Source organism: Anabrus simplex, chromosome 14 (genome assembly GCF_040414725.1).
Source record: "Anabrus simplex isolate iqAnaSimp1 chromosome 14, ASM4041472v1, whole genome shotgun sequence".
In the NCBI taxonomy this organism is placed as follows: Eukaryota; Metazoa; Arthropoda; class Insecta; order Orthoptera; family Tettigoniidae; genus Anabrus; species Anabrus simplex.
Window position 1 is genome coordinate 77,722,152 of NC_090278.1, and position 16,908 is coordinate 77,739,059.

Here is a 16,908-nt window from a genome sequence, read left to right on the forward strand (position 1 = left end):
GAAGAGGCCTGATGAAGATCTTTTGTGTTGACGCCGTATATGCGACCTGCGCGTCTTTGAGAATGGGGCCTACCATTAATGAATTCTAATGCTGATGACGGTACTCCCACTCAGCCCCCAAGCCATTGGAATTAACCAATCAGGATTAAAATCTCCGATCTGGTCGAGAATCGAACCTGGGAACCCCTGCACCAAACACCAAAATGCTAACAATTTAGCCACAGAGCCGGACTTCCCCCCAATGATGAACTGTTCACATTGCTCACCTCTCATGATGTGTCAGATGTACCTCAGCTTTCACTGCTTGACGGTTGTTAAAAGCTCTTTTTATAATAACAAGTTGCAAAAAAGAAGGATAAAATGTTATGGTCATCTTCTCAGAATGAACTCTAATTGATTAAGCAAAGAAATCTTGGACTTTTTTCATAACAGCAAAGCTAAACCCAACTGATTTAAAGACACTAAAAAAGACCTAGTAGAATTAAAAATTACAGAAAATTCACTATTCGATTGAACAGCTAAAGTAATAACTAGAGACGAAAACATCAAGTTCCAAGACAAATCTACATTAAAAACCACACGTATTTATCTCGGAAGATGAAAGGAAACGAAGATCAGAAATAATGGGCACAAAGAAAAGAACAACACTCAGAGAAATGATTGATTCAATGTACCCCAAAGAGGGTGAAACGAAAGAAGAAAGAAAAGAGACCATTTTTACACAACATCTGTAGAACATGAGAAAACATTAAATAACTACTAGCAGACCCATGATGCTCCGCATCATTTGATATAAACAGATCAAATAATGTGTCTTGATATAAAATTTCTCCATGCGCTGCCTGGGTACTTTTATTAATATTTACTTTTAGGATTTGTATTACCTATTAAACACGTGTCGAGTGAACTTTTGTAGATTACTTTACTGTGACGGTGATTCATATTTTATGATCTATTTTGTAGCTTTAAAGTTATTGTTGTGTGTTTAAATTAAAGGAACTTCGTCCTTGCTGCAGCCCATGTTGTATGGAAAGCAGCTGATCCTTTCAAACCTTCTAATATATAAAAATGAATATTTGTTTGTTCGTCCCGAATGGACTCAAAAACTACTAGACCGATTTTGCTGAAAATTTCATAATTTTTTTCTTAGTCCTCCTGAGAGGTTTTAGAAAGTTGTTTGAACAAAATCCTGTAAGTAGGTTTTTTTAAGTTGAGTAATTTTATGTAATTAATGTAATTGCACAAGATGTGGATCCACCTTGATGGGCAGATTGCCGCTAGGCGACAGCAATTTACTCTCCACCGTGACAGTCCGTCTGCCTCCATAGACTAACGGTTAGTGTTATTAGCTGCTGTCCTCGGAGGCCCAGGTTCGATTCCCATTACTGCCAGAAATTTAGGAATGGCAGGAGGGCTGGTAATTATTACTTTATTACATGCAGCTCACCTCCATTGCGGTGAACCTGAAAAGAACCTTAGGATGAGGACACGAGTTTAGTCTGCTTCCATGGCTAAATGGTTAGCGTCCTGGCCTTTGGTCACAGAGGTTCCTGGTTTGATTCCCGGCAGGGTCGGGAATTTTAACCATAATTGGTTAATTTCGCTGACACAGGGGCTGGATGTATGTGTCGTCTTCATCATAATTTCATCCTCATCATGATGTGCAGGTCGCCTACGGGAGTCAATCAAAAGACCTGCATCTGGCGAGCCGAACTTGTCCTCGGACACTCCCAGCAATAAAAGCCATACGCCATTTCATTTCATGACAGTCCAGTAAGAAGGATACAGCAGAAGGATGGGAACACACTGCCATGTTTTATGAAGTACCTTTACGCATCTCCTACTAAACCACTGGAGCAATTTCACTCAAACTTGGTAGCCTACACTTATGACTTACTATCTGGAGACAAACACTGTGGATATGAGAAGAAAATGTCTAAAAATGACCGAGATTATGGATGAATGTGTATATGTTTCAGCGTAGCTCTCAATGAAACTTGGTGCAAGTATGACTTACTATCTGGAAAAAAATACTGTGGGTGTAAGACACCCCTAGGAGATGAGCTGATATGTACAAGTAAGAGGAAACAACCGATATTAGTGTCGAATCCATAGTTTTTGCGGTCTCTACGATGAAATGTGACACTCAGGATGAAGTGTAAGTCAAAGTCAAAGTCAAAGAAAATGCCAAAAATGACTGAGATTATGGATGAATGAGTGTATGTTCCAGCAAAGCTCTCAACCAAACTTGTTACGTACATGACTTACTATCTGGAAAAATACTGTGAGGGTAAGACACCCCTAGCACCCATAGAAGATGAGCTGATATGTAAAAATAATTGAAAACAACCAATATTAGTGTCGAATCCATGACTTCCAGGGTCGCTGAGCACCGTCCCCTTGTATCATGCATTTCTCCTGCATTTAAGCTTTTTGGGCTTTCTTTCTACTGGACAGAAGCATCACAAGTATACTGTAGTATCTGAGAATGTTGACATGTAAGAATTTTAAACCATATCAATATCCACACCGTTTTGAAAGCTCTTTATTTACACTGATGAGTACAGTAGAGGGAGCTTTCTTCCAAACAGCTGAGATTTGAACATGCTCTGCATGCTGCAGTGATTCTCTTGCAGACGGTAGCGCTGGTGCTATCTTTAGTGGATTATTTACTAACTCTATGATCTCAGCATCAAAACTAGTTCCAAGTAAATGTTATAACTTGTTTAGTTTAATATTAGTATTGAAAAGGTGGATTTTTAATTTTACTTATCTACCAGGGTAATCCCAAAAATAAGGTCTCCTATTTTTTTTATAAATACAGAACTCTGTTCGTGTGGCTGTTGGTCACATTATTATGAAGAGTGTTTCCCGCGCTTGCATATAAACATGCGCACGCCACACTGAGGCACTCAGTCTTGACTTGGCTGCCGTTGAGAATGTAGCTCCCATTGGATGTTACCGCCAAGTGCGAAGTGTGCGCAGTTATTCGTATTTTGAATGCAAAAGGTACTGAACCGATCAAAATCCATCACCAATTGAAGAACAAAGGAGCGGGAGACCGTCGATTTCTGTCGAGATAGTTGCGAAGTTTGAAAAATCATGCGTGAAGATCGGCAAATCACCCTGGATGATCTCTCCACTTTTATTTCTGAGGTTTCCTGAAGCACCGCTCACAGAATTTTAACGGAAACGTTGAAATGCCGGAAGGTGCGCAAGATGGGTGCCACACATGCTGACTGAAGACCACACTTGTTGAACAGCATCGCGCCGAGCTGGTATGACATGGGTATACAAAAACTGTCACAGCGTCTATAAAATTGGTGATTACGTAGAAAAATAGCTAAATGTTCAAGCTGTAAGATGAAGTAAACCATTGTAGAAATAAACAGGTCTATGTATTTATAAAAAATAGGAGACTTTATTTTTGGGATTACCTTCGTATTACAGGTTCTCCAAAACAGGCAAGTAGGTCAGCTATGCTGTAAAGCGTGCAGTTCATACAGAACCTTATGGGCAAATCTTAGCCACCTCTCGGAGAAAGCTATAGTTAAGTGTGTTCTCATGCTTTCGACCTAATGTTCTGTTGTTCAAGGTTGACAGATCACCAGTATCTGAATGGGTATCGATCCTTGGCTCGATAACGACACACAGTATGAAGGATAGGATCACTCATCGCTGTGTGTTATGTATTTAATTCTTGTGGTTCTGCAGCTCTGCTGTTTGTATTATGAAGCTGCGCCCAGTAAAGACATTGCTCCTTAACCGTGTGCAACCCACTAAGTACCGAATGTATTGCGGGTTAGGGTAAGCCTTCGCCTGCTAGTATTGGAGTGGTCATTTAGCGACTTGATTTTAGGATCACTCAAAGTTAACCGAGCTTAGAGACTTATCAGTGCCTGACGATTCACCGGCAGGTATTTTTGCAGAGAATAAAACACAAGTGAAGCGAATCGGTCTAGTAGAACGGACAGAAGGACAGGTCAGATCTGATTTTAGTAAACCTTTTTAATACAGTTATAATGACAATTTTTATCTGTCCCTTCAACAGTCCTATATAAAACTATTTATTATCCTTTGGTTACAGCGAGAGCCCTATCACGGACGCATCCGTTATCACGAGCGATTAAGCATGCACGATTTTTTCCATTACCGACGTTTATGCACACTGCATGCGATACATCATCTTTGGCATCGTTTCCTCACTATGTTCACTAGCGAGCTCTCTCGTCGATATTCGAAGGTGATGTTGGAGTTGATTAGTAATACCCGTCGACTGCTGTTCCGTAAGGAAAATGGAAATGAAAGAGAAGAACATGTATTCGTAATAAATGCGTAAACAACGTGTTAAATTTCGGAAAGGCTGTTCACATGTAAATTTGTAGCGAGGAGGTTATCGTTTCTATACGTGCGCTTGAAATGCGTTTTCATGATTCATATACGGTTAGATTAGGTGATGCTGTTTGAAAAAGAAAACTGGAACATTTGCCACAGAGGCCTGTGGAGTGATACTATAATTTTTTCAGAATGAAATTAAACGTACATTTTCATGTAGTACTGGATTTCTAAAAATAAAAAAAGAGCAAGCCATAGTGTAGATATCACCCGCGAAAACGCTTTAAACAAACTCATTGCCGTTTCATACTGATTTTAATGTGTATGGGGTTTTTCCTGGCGTTTATAAAAAATCATATATAACGACAATCCGTTATAGCAAGTAAATTTCTTGCTGCTATGCATTCGCACTAAACAGACTTCTGTAAACCATCAGTTGACCGAATGTTTTTGAAATCATACAAGTCTTAAAACCAGCCGCACAATGGGTATGGTGAAAATATTTACGAGGTTTTGGCTTGTAATTTTACGTCGCACTGTCACCGATAGGTCTTATAGCGATGATGGGATAGGAAAGGGCTAGGAGTGGGAAGGAAGCGGCCGTGGCCTTAATAAGATACGGCCCCATCATTTGCCTGATGTGAAAATGGGAAACCACAGAAAACTATCTTCATGGCTGGCAACAGTGGGATTCGAACCCACTATCTCCCAAATACTGGATACTGGCTACATTTAAGCCACTGCAGCTACCGAGCTTAGTGTCAAATATTTTTTTACATTCATCTCATGATGGGAGGAAAAAACATTAACAAAGAAACGCAAAAGCTAAGAAAGTAAACTCATGTCCTCGTCTGAGGAGATGCAGCACTTTCAGAGAAACCCTAATGGAAGTGAGGTGCACGTGCCCTTTAAACCACACACCAATCCTCCTATTCTTGAATTTCCGACAGAATCAGGAGCCAAACATGGACCACAGAGGGCAACAGCTCTTCCTGCTATGCTGCAAAGGCGGACAAACGACAGCGATAAACCATTGATAAGGTCTTCAGGTGACCTGAAATTATTCCCACTTAATTCCAAAAGGTCAAAAGTACAAACTGCCTCTACAATATTCTTTATCTACACATAGTTATTAAAGTCTCTCACCTGATCCCATACACAATAGGATTGTAGACGGCATTTGCTTTGGCAAACAGAGAACCCCAAATAGTGGCTAAGGGAGTAATCTTAGCACCTTCAAAGATTCCAATAAAATTGATGAGCAAGTATGGAGTCCAGGCAAAGAACCAAAGTGAAATGGTCATCAGTGCAATCTGGAAGAAAGAATAATAAATATACTGTACCTGAATTTTTAGAAAAGAAATTGCTGTTAACAAACAACGATGATGAATAAATCTGATGTTAACATCAGTTCTTCTACTGGCTACTAATTGGAGATGTAAAAAATTCTCATAATTTCAAGGACAAATCAAGTTACAGTAAAAACTCATTAAGACGTTTTTGCAGGGGACAAGGAAAAAGAACGTGTTAAGTGAGAAAATGTACTACTGAATATATAAATAAAAACTATCAAACAGGGATATGGAAACACTAGATACCATTTATTCCGACCATACGTGCTTTGAGGACCTTATCGTCTTCTTTCCCAGTGTTTTTTTTTTTTTTTTTTTTTTCACACTACCAAATATCTCTTGGACCTCTTTACTTATCATTCAACACCTAACACCAAAGTTCTAAACATCTCTTCACTGAATCTAACATGTGTCATAAATAAAATATATCATAAATGTCACAAAAGAACACTAAACTACACTATTCTATTTACTATCTACTTAAAATGTCATCCTTGTCTATTACTTAAAAATATAATCAATTTATTAAAAATAGCGTTTCTGAAAATTTTACTAAAATCTTTCAATTCAGAGATCACGTCAGTTAAATGTTGCTGGTATTTCCATCTGTCCTTGAACACTCCCTAGAGTGGTAGCTCTTCACTCCAACCTAAATGAATATGCTGTTTTTCATACATAAACACAATTGGCATTGGGCAACATGGCTGTCAGTAGAACATCGATATCAGGATCAATATCTTTCTCCTCCGTTAGCAAATTGGAGACTGATTATTTTGACACCCGAATCTGAAACTCTGTCAGTTGTTCTATTTAAAGTTTAGTGCATTCACTTTGCCCTTGACCTCTGTTGGTTGTCATCTCAATCAAAAGAAACATGAACCTGAAGATAAAACACAATGGTTAAGTTAATAAACTAAAAATGAGGGCATTTTATGTCATGTATCTGCGGTTACAGTGAAAACTATATCTACCATTTCTAAAGATGAGAGGAAGTATTAAAAGGTGTGAAAAACACGAGAAAACAAATATGAAAACATTTGCATGGGGGCCAATAAAAATATCAAAGTACGTGTATTATTGCAGATCACATTCTTTCTAAAACAAATGTTAGTACACTGGACCAGTGGGTTATTGAACATTATTTTTTTGGTCAGACTCTTAGACAATGAATTGGAGGTTACAGTCGACCATGTGTGACTGTAAGGAATTACTTAGGCCGCCATTTTGAATTTGACAAAACTTTGACCATCTTGAGGGATCGAGTCAAAACTTTGAAAGTGCAACTTTCAACCGAGATAAACAACAATATTTTAGTTAGTCTTATTTCAAGATTCCCCGTGGTGTAGGGGTAGCGTGCCTGTCTCTTACCCGGAGGCCCCGGGTTCGATTCCCGGCCAGGTCAGGGATTTTTTACCTGGACCTGAGGGCTGGTTCGAGGTCCACTCAGCCTACATGATTAGAATTGAGGAGCTATCTGACAGTGAGATAGCGGCCCCGGTCTAGAAAGCCAAGAATAACGGCCGAGAGGATTCGTCGTGCTGACCACATGACAACTCATACTCTGCAGGCCTTCGGACCGAGCAGCGGTTGCTTGGTAGGCCAAGGCCCTTCAAGGGCTGTAGTGCCATGGGGTTTGGCGGTTTTCTTTGTTTCAAGATTTGCGCCACCTTGAAGATGCGGATGCCAGTCCACTTTCTGACAGATCTTAATTTTGTCTTCATTAATAAGGAATTTCACGACTCTTTCCGAATCCATAACTAGGCTGTCACAAGACAAATATGCACTGCGCTAGTCAACTTCACACGATTATGTTCCTAATCCAGATATAGGCTATCATGTGACAAATATTTGCTACACTTCACTGCACCACTCAACAAAAAATAAATTTCTAACTTTTGAATGGAATGCAAAATACAAGCACAAACAGGCTCACTGTATTATTCAGCAATCTCACTGCAATATGGCAAGTAAAACTGAACGTCCTGTGGCTAACAGCTTGCTCCCGGAAAGTGCAACTTATCCTGAGAAGTACAGGAATTCAAGGCCTTTTCCTGTAATCACACAACTGTGGCAATGGCTGTTACCCAAGTTGGAAATCACGTTTCTTTCACAAAGGATGATCCATAACATTTTCAGGGCTAGAAAAAATGTGATCGTATTAAGCGGTAATAGCGAAAATTTGTGGTGCGATAAGTGAGGTATTTTTATATAGATTTAATACTATGAGAACTGGGACTTCAAATTTATGACGTACTAAGTGGGAAAACGTGTTAATGAGGAACACTAACAAGATTTCACTGTACATAGGAAATACTGTCACAGGCTACTTTTTGATTAACTAGAATATGGTTTGATATTTTTCATTAGGAGTGAATACTTTTAAAGTGCATTAGAATTTATCAAGCAGTAAGTCTAGCTTGCTCTCGTGTTGCCTGGCCAGCGGGAAGTGATAGCTTGCCTTAGCTGAGGTTCTGTGTTAATTGGATGACCCTTTACAAAGGAGGTAGATGCTTTCTCTCATGACTAATGATGACATGGCCTTATACTCCCTCAGCTTAAATGACCATAACCACCAATTTCTGTTGCCCACATTGACATAACATTGTGCACCTACCAATTCAAAGCTTCACTGACTACCTCCCCAAGACAGACGTACGTCATACCTTAGCCAGCTTGCACTCAGCACTCGTGTTAGCCTGCTCAGATGATCTCAGAGATGCAACGTTCATCTTCTTGGCTTGTTCTCTCATGCCTCGCTCGTGAGCAGCCACTGCCTGGAACACAACATTAGCATAACGTGAGCTCATTTTCAAGGGAAACTCTATAAAATAATAACATATAAGTCAAGATGACATGATGATTTATATCAAGTTAAGCAGGGATTATTATTATTATTATTATTATTATTATTATTATTATTATTATTATTATTATTATTATTATTATTATTATTATTATTATTATTATTATTATTATTTGTTTTTCCTTCTAGTTTCGGTCTTCTATGGACCACGCTATTTCAACTGCTTTCTCCTACTATCTTTCACACTTGCCCGGTGTTCCTGCATTCTTCTACTCTTCCTCGATGAGCATCCCTCCATTCTTCCATCCACTTCTTGCCAGTTTTCATTTTGGGTTTTGGCTGAAAACTTCGTACTTTCCCAAGTTTCTTCTTCAAAGAGTCACAATCCAAGATGTCCTCATGTGACATCCCCAGTCCTTGTAGGTCGTTTTCCACCTCTATAAACCAGATCCCTTCAGCTTTCCTTCGCGCAAAGTAGGCACAGATTCTCCTTTTGTGTATGGTGTCCGTTATCTTCTCCATGTGTAGATACAGTTCATCATTGTGTCATCTTCTGTCCTGCTCTTGTTCTTTGACCGGGCCCAAGATTTTTCTTAAAATCTTCCTCTCTTTGGCTTCCAGTTGTTCTGCCAGGTCTTTTCTATTCATCGCAAGGCATCTTGATGCATATAGCGCCTCCGGTCAAAGAACGGTACAGTAGTGCCTGAGTTTGGCCTTGAGGGACACTGATCGTTTATTGTAGGTGTGTGATATTATTATTATTATTATTATTATTATTATTATTATTATTATTATTATTATTATTATTATTATTATTATCATCATCATTGTTTGTTGTTTGTCTACTCCTTAGATCTGTTCCTGATATGGGGTTGGGGATGACGCGAGAAGAATGTAGGTATATGTCATGTTTTACGGCTGGATGCCCTTCCTGACATCAACCTCAGTTGAGGAGCTAATGAAGATGGAAAAAATGATGGTGAATGAAACTGGGTAAGGCTGTAGAGGGAATCAACTGTAGCCTATGAACAAGACCTGTCCTGGCAGTGAAAATGGGAAACCACAGAAAACCAGCTGACGGTGGGGCTCAAATCCAGTATCTCCTGAATTCAAGCTGATAGCTACTTAAACAATGTAGTGAGATGGACAGCAGACAATGGTATGAAGAGTCAAGTTGTAAGTTACACCAAGAGGAACAGTCCTCTCAGTTTTAATTATTGTGTTGATGGGATGATAGTATCTCATGGGGAACAGTGTAAGTACCAAGGTGTTAATATAAGGAATGATCTTCATTAGGGTAATCATATTAATCAGGTAATTAAGAAAGGTAACATGTCTCTTCACATGGTTATGAGAATATTTAGGATAATTAATTAATGTATTTATTATATTATAATTAACTAATAATAATTATTATGATAATTATAATAATTATTATTATAATAATAATTAACACTATATAAACAGTATTTCATAGCAATTGTAACATACGGACTAGAAACGCTGGTAACTAATAAGAGACAAGATAGTAAGATCCAAGCAGTGGAAATTAAATTTTTAATATTCTCGGTTAAGAAGAGATAGAATTCAAAATATTAAAATCAGAGAAGAGCTAAATATAGAACTGTTAGTACAGAAGATACAGAAAGCAAGACTGAGATGGTTCGGACATGTAAAAAGAAAGGGAAAGGAATGGGTAGCAAGAAGGGAATTGGAAAGAGAAGTTAAGGGAAAGAGACCAGTTGGAAGACTGAGAAGAAGGTGGATGATCAGATTTGGAAGGACATTAGAGAAGCTGGATTGGATGTGGCAGAAGTAATGGAGCAGGAAAAGTGGAAGGACAGAAAGGAGTGGAGGAGGCTTGTTAACTACACCCAGGCAACTGGAGTGGGACATTGATGATGATGATGATGATGATGATGATGATGATGATGATGATGATGATGAATAAGGATGTAAAGGAGAGGGCGTGTAAATCTCTGGTAACACCGCACTTACAGTATGGGACCCTCACCAGGAATAGTTGATATGAGAACTGGGAAAAATTCAAAGGAAAGCAGCAAGATTTGTTCTTGGAGATTTCTGACAAAGAAGTAGTGTTACTAAAATATTGCAAACTTCGGGGTGGGAAGACTTGGGAGTAAGAAGACGAGCTGTTCGACTATGTGGTATGTTACACGTTATAATTCTCGTGTTAGGTCCATATTGAAATGTATATAAATACAAAGTATGTTACAAATGTTACTTTTTACTGATCAGGATCCTGATTTTTCACCATACAGGTTTGAGTTTGAGGCTGATGATGCCCTTAATATGGGCGAAACATGTCCCGTAACATTTTATAGTAATATTTAATTCTTTAAAAAAAAAATCGTCCGCCTCTGTGGTGTAGTGGTTAGCGTGATTAGCTGCCACCCCCGGGGGCCCGGGTTCGATTCCCGGCTCTGCCACGAAAGTTGAAAAGTGGTACGAGGGCTGGAACGGGGTCCACTCAGCCTCAGGAGGTCAAATGAGTAGAGGTGGGTTCAATTCCCACCTCAGCCACCCTGGAAGTGGTTTTCCATGGTTTCCCACTTCTCCTCCAGGCGAATGCCGGGATGGTACCTAACTTAAGGCCACGGCTGCTTCCTTCCCTCTTCCTTACCTATCCCTTCCAATCTTCCCATCCCTCCAGAAGGCCCCTGTTCAGCATAGCAGGTGAGGCCGCCTGGGCGAGGTACTGGTCATACTCCTCAGTTGTATCCCCCGACCAAGAGTCTGAAGCTCCAGGACACTGCCCTTGAGGCGGTAGAGGTGGGATCCCTCGCTAAGTCCGAGGGAAAAACCGAACCTGGAGGGTAAACAGGTGATGATGATGATGATAAAAAAAATCTCTTTGTATTGAATAGGTGGATATTAACAAAATAACATTTGTAACATACTTTGTATTTATGTGGTATGTTCCGAGCAGTCAGTGGTGAGATGGCGTGGAATTACATAAGTAGATGAATAAGCTTGAGTGGAGCTTTAAAAGTAGGAAGATTCTTATATGAAGATAAAGTTGGAATTCAAGAGGACAAATCAGGGCAAATTATTTTTTATAGGACGAGAAGTAAGCGAATGGAATAAATAAATTTCCAAGTTCTTTGAAAACGTTTAAGGACAAGCTAGGCAAAAACAACTGACAGGGAATCTTCCCCCTGGGTGACAGCCCCAAACGCACATCACTGATGACTGATTAATTGACAGAAGAACTAATTTACAATATTACATAAGTGGAATCTTCATTTCATTTCCATGTATCATGGATTCTGTTCGAATTACCTGAAATTTCTGAGTTGCGGGTTTAAGATCACCAGTTTTCTACTTGCACTTCGTTCGGAATTACCTGCACAATGAACGTGTACGAATATATGATGAGAAACAGCGGCACAAAGTAGACGAAGACGGAGTACACCAGAATGTAACTGCGGCTCAACCAGTCCTTACTGAGGTAGTCAGTGCCGCAGGCGGTCATGTTGCCCTCAGGAACATATCTGGAAGAAGAAAATTACTTAACACTATTACACAGTCCTCACAAAACTTATGTACATCACTTTGTTTGGATTAAATTCCTGGAACTGCCATAAGTTACTTATGTTGCTTCCATTTCCTAATCAAACTCTGAGACAAACCCTGATCATTTCCATGACATTATAAGGAGCAGTCAAAAAGTTTCTGTCCGACGGCCATACAGTCCTGAATCGGGACGCCAATCAGGCAAATTGCCATAAGCATTGAGGCACTCATCTCACCGATGCAGAAGGTGTGGTAACCCTTTCAGACCGAGTACGCACAATTGTGCGGGTTCGTATTTTAGTTATCCCTGGCCGTATTTGATGTTTTTTCGGCGCTAGACCAGACTGCAGTGATTGTGCGGGACTCGTGGCATATATTTCAATTGCTTTTAGTATGCGCTTGACCGCCAGGGCGAAGGAAGAAGAGTTTAAAAAGCACAGTTGATCGGCGAGATGACGGGAAGCAGTAGTGCCAAAATTAAGTATTTATTTATTCCATGTATATTAATCTAGAAGCTTTACTGAATACCGGAATATATTCAATGAAGTGTGTACATTGGTTAGTGAATGTAAATTTTGCAGATACATCATCGTATGTGATACAACGAGGTTTTGAATTTTGATACGCACAATTGTGTGGGTCCTGCTTTTCGGATGTTAGTTTTTATTTTGTAAAATAAACTATCAATATGTGTACTGAGGAGCATTTTAGTAAGTTTTTGACATACAAACAAAAATTCACACCTCCAGTTTTCTTACAGGTCTGAAAGGGGTAAAACACCATGTCCAGCTGCATGAAGAAGTCCGTAACTGTTTGCTGCACATCCTCATCCAACAGGAAACGCCGACCCTTCAAGGCCTTTTTGAGGGGACCAAGGGCACGATAAACATGTGGGGACAGATCAGGACTACAGGCCCCATCCACCGCCCGCTTGTTGTTGTCCGTAATGGATGAGGCTCGCCTCCCAGATCGACCGGCATCACGTGTCAAAACGCGACTCGCACGTAACTTGGTGCACCATACCACAATGGTGGTTTTTGACAGACATGCTGCCCCATACACGTTCTCATTCTCCGACGGATGTCCACCGGTGTTTGTCCTTCGGCGGCCAAGAACAGAATAACAGCACAATGGTCGTGTTTGGACGCATTTGGTAATAACGTCGCAATAGTTCACGTGACCACATTTTATTTTTATTTTTTTTTGCTAGGGGCTTTACGTCGCACCGACACAGATAGGTCTTATGGCGACGATGGGACAGGAAAGGCCTAGGAGTTGGAAGGAAGCGGCCGTGGCCTTAATTAAGGTACAGCCCCAGCATTTGCCTGGTGTGAAAATGGGAAACCACGGAAAGACCACATTTTAAACACACACCTCGGCACGACACGACTGCCTACATGTCCGTGCTTATATACCCGCATCTGAGTCGCGCTACGTTGCATGTCCACTGCAGCAACGCCCTCAAATCAAAACTTTATTATCACGCCTTATATGATGCAAAATCCTATGACACATGCTTCTGGAGGCAAGTTGTTTCAATTGCCCTAAGCTGGGATGATGAGCCCCATTCCTTAGCAGTAAAACAATAAAAGTTACTTTAACCCAAAGCGGGTCACAGCGCAATACATTGCGTGTCAAACTTCCAAGTGTCATATCTTTGCTTCTCTATGTTTTTCAGCAATGATTCAACAACACGTGCTATATGCCATCTATTGGCTTCAGTACTGAAGCTTGCACTTGTTCGTATCCTCACAGGAAGTTCTGTAAGCTCAGTCTTTGTATGTGAATGTCTACGGCATTTGGAAATCAACTACAAGCTGACGAACATGGCTGCTCACAGTTGGGCCAAAACAAAATACTGAAGACTTCTTCTTATTATTATTTGTTTTCTTCTTCTTCCATTCCCTTTTCTAGATCTCTGGGTAGGGTAGTGTACCAAAGCCCTCCACCTTACTCCATCTTTTCACCATTCCTCTTCTGGTACTTTATTGCTACCGACTCCTCTATTTGCAATACAGTCCACAACAGACCTCCTCCATCTCATTCTAAGCCGTCCCCTAGGCCTCTTTCCAGTCTCTGTATCCATGAATGTTCTTTTTGGTATTCTCTCTCCTGACATTCTCATCATGTATCCAAACCATTTTAGCTTTGCTATATCAATCTCTTCTTGAAGTTTACACACTCCCACGCTTCTCCTTATTTCCTCATTTCGTATTCTATCTCGTCTTGTCTTTCCCTGTATGCTTCTCAAGAACCTCATTTCAGCTGCTTGTATCTTACCCTGGTTCTGCTTAGTCAATGTCCAGGCTGCTGAAGCATAGGTCAGTATAGGTTTATAATAGGATGAGTATAAAACCTTCTTGCACTTCATTGGCACATCTTTGTTCCATACAATACATCTCACACACTGGTAGAAACTTGCAGACTGCTGTATTCTTAAATCAATTTCCATCTTGTGACATCACGCTGCCCAAATATTAAAAAATTTTCACTACTTCAAGAGGTTCATTTCCTATTTTTATCACTCCCCTGGATTTTCTGTTACCTTTCATCATGATCAATCTAATCTTCATTCCAAAATTTCTTATCTCCTCATTCCATAAATCAACTTGTGTCTGTACTTCCTCTTCATTATCTCCCCAAACTACAATATCTACTTTACTTGCTCGCCCATCATCTTCTCCTTGATATTATGTAGAATTCTATCCATAATGATAATGAAGAGTAAGGGAGACAATACACTTCCCTGTCTTAAGCCTGTCTCAACTCTGAACCATTCAGTTTGACCCACTTTGGTAGTAACACAGCTTTTGCAATTTTGGTACAATGCTATTACCATCTGCATTGTTTAATTCCCAATCTGTGGTTCTGTCAATGTTTTCCATACCAAATTCCCTGGAACACTCTCATATGCCTTTTCAATATCTAGAAATGTTACTACCATATGGGTCAAATGTGGACCTACCTCTTCGGAATCCATACTGGTGTTCTGCCAATTTTCCCTGTACTCTGTCTCTTTTTGTTTATCAGTGTCACTCCTCTGTAATTTTCACATTGCTTCCTGTCTCCTTTCTTTCTTTTTTTTTTTTTTTTTGCTAGGGCTTTACGTCGCACCGACACAGATAGGTCTTATGGCGACGATGGGATAGGAAAGGCCTAGGAGTTGGAAGGAAGCGGCCGTGGCCTTAATTAAGGTACAGCCCCAGCATTTGCCTGGTGTGAAAATGGGAAACCACGGAAAACCATCTTCAGGGCTGCCGATAGTGGGATTCGAACCTACTATCTCCCGGATGCAAGCTCACAGCCGCGCGCCTCTACGCGCACGGCCAACTCGCCCGGTGTTTCATTCTTTTAGTGGCCCACTTAATCTCTGCCATGGACACCTCGTTTTCCTTATCTTCCATCTGCACTAAATCTGGTTCTTCGATTTCTCCTTGTACCGAGGTACAAGACTATAGCTACTATTTACGCTGTTAATGGATAATTATTTACTGAAAGAACATAAATTAGATGTATTAAAGTTCACAGAATCATTTCAAGATACTTCACTCATCAGTGTCACTATTCACTGTCTCAGAAGTAGGCCACTGAAGAATCTCGTCATAAAATGAGCTGTGTTTTTCAGGCACATAGTGTTTGACCTTGGAAATGTCCTGCAGCTTCCTAGAATTGAGAGGGACTTTTCCATCATATGCTTTGTCTTTCAAGAGCACCACATCTTCCTGCAGGTGGCTTAAAGTTAGATCTTCTAACAAAAATGTTTCTTTTGCCATAACATAAACTAGTCGAGGCAGCGTGTATTTTGATAAGCCCATAGTTCTTTCCAAGAATCTGGCTTTTAGAGCCTCGATATCTTCCACTTGTTTTACAGTCAGGTGTTCTCAGATGATCTCTATTCTGTATGTTAACATGGGTAGTTATTTTGGTATCGAACAACTTCAAGGCAGTTTCCAGGGAGAGAAGCTGTAGATTTTTAATTTTGTTAATTGCTTTAACTGACGTGATCAGTCTTTCCCTGAGGTGTACTGAGAAAGATTTTGCAGTCATCTATATTGTGATTCCTTGGAATTCCTCAAGGCAGTATTATCGGACCTTTATGTTTTCTTATATATATAAATGATATGAGTAAAGGAGTGGAATCGGAGGTAAGGCTTTTTGCGGATGATGTTATTCTCTATAGAGTGATAAATAAGTTACAAGATTGTGAGCAACTGCAACGTGACCTCGAAAATGTTGTGAGATGGACAGCAAGCAATGGTATGTTGATAAACGGGGTTAAAAGTCAGGTTGTGAGTTTCACAAATAGGAAAAGTCCTCTCAGTTTTAATTACTGCGTTGATGGGGTGAAAGTTCCTTTTGGGGATCATTGTAAGTATCTAGGTGTTAATATAAGGAAAGATCTTCATTGGGGTAATCACATAAATGGGATTGTAAATAAAGGGTACAGATCTCTGCACATGGTTATGAGGGTGTTTAGGGGTTGTAGTAAGGATGTAAAGGAGAGGGCATATAAGTCTCTGGTAAGACTCCAACTAGAGTATGGTTCCAGTGTATGGGACCCTCACCAGGATTACCTGATTCAAGAACTGGAAAAAATCCAAAGGAAAGCAGCTCGATTTGTTCTGGGCGATTTCCGACAAAAGAGTAGCGTTACAAAAATGTTACAATGTTTGGGTTGGGAAGAATTGAGAGAAAGAAGAAGAGCTGCTCGACTAAGTGGTATGTTCCGGGCTGTCCGCGGAGAGATGGCGTGGAATGACATTAGTAGACGAATAAGTTTGAATGGCGTTTATAAAAGTAGGAAAGATCACAATATGAAGATAAAGTTGGAATTCAAGAGGACAAACTGGGGCAAATATTCATTTATAGGAAGGGGAGTTA

The 16,908-nt window shown here is 40.1% G+C and overlaps 1 protein-coding gene across 1 annotated transcript in view; it reads right to left on the reverse strand.

Annotated features, from left to right (window-relative positions):
• Nucleotides 1–16,908, reverse strand: part of LOC136885316 (opsin-1) — a 56,844-nt gene that overhangs the window by 7,277 nt on the left and 32,659 nt on the right. Inside the window, exons 6-8 of the mRNA XM_068230295.1 lie at nt 11,858–12,005; nt 8,351–8,461; nt 5,482–5,648 (exon numbers count right to left, since the gene is read on the reverse strand). Of these exons, the coding sequence (XP_068086396.1) occupies nt 5,482–5,648; nt 8,351–8,461; nt 11,858–12,005 (426 nt within the window). The remainder of the gene's footprint in view (nt 1–5,481; nt 5,649–8,350; nt 8,462–11,857; nt 12,006–16,908) is intronic.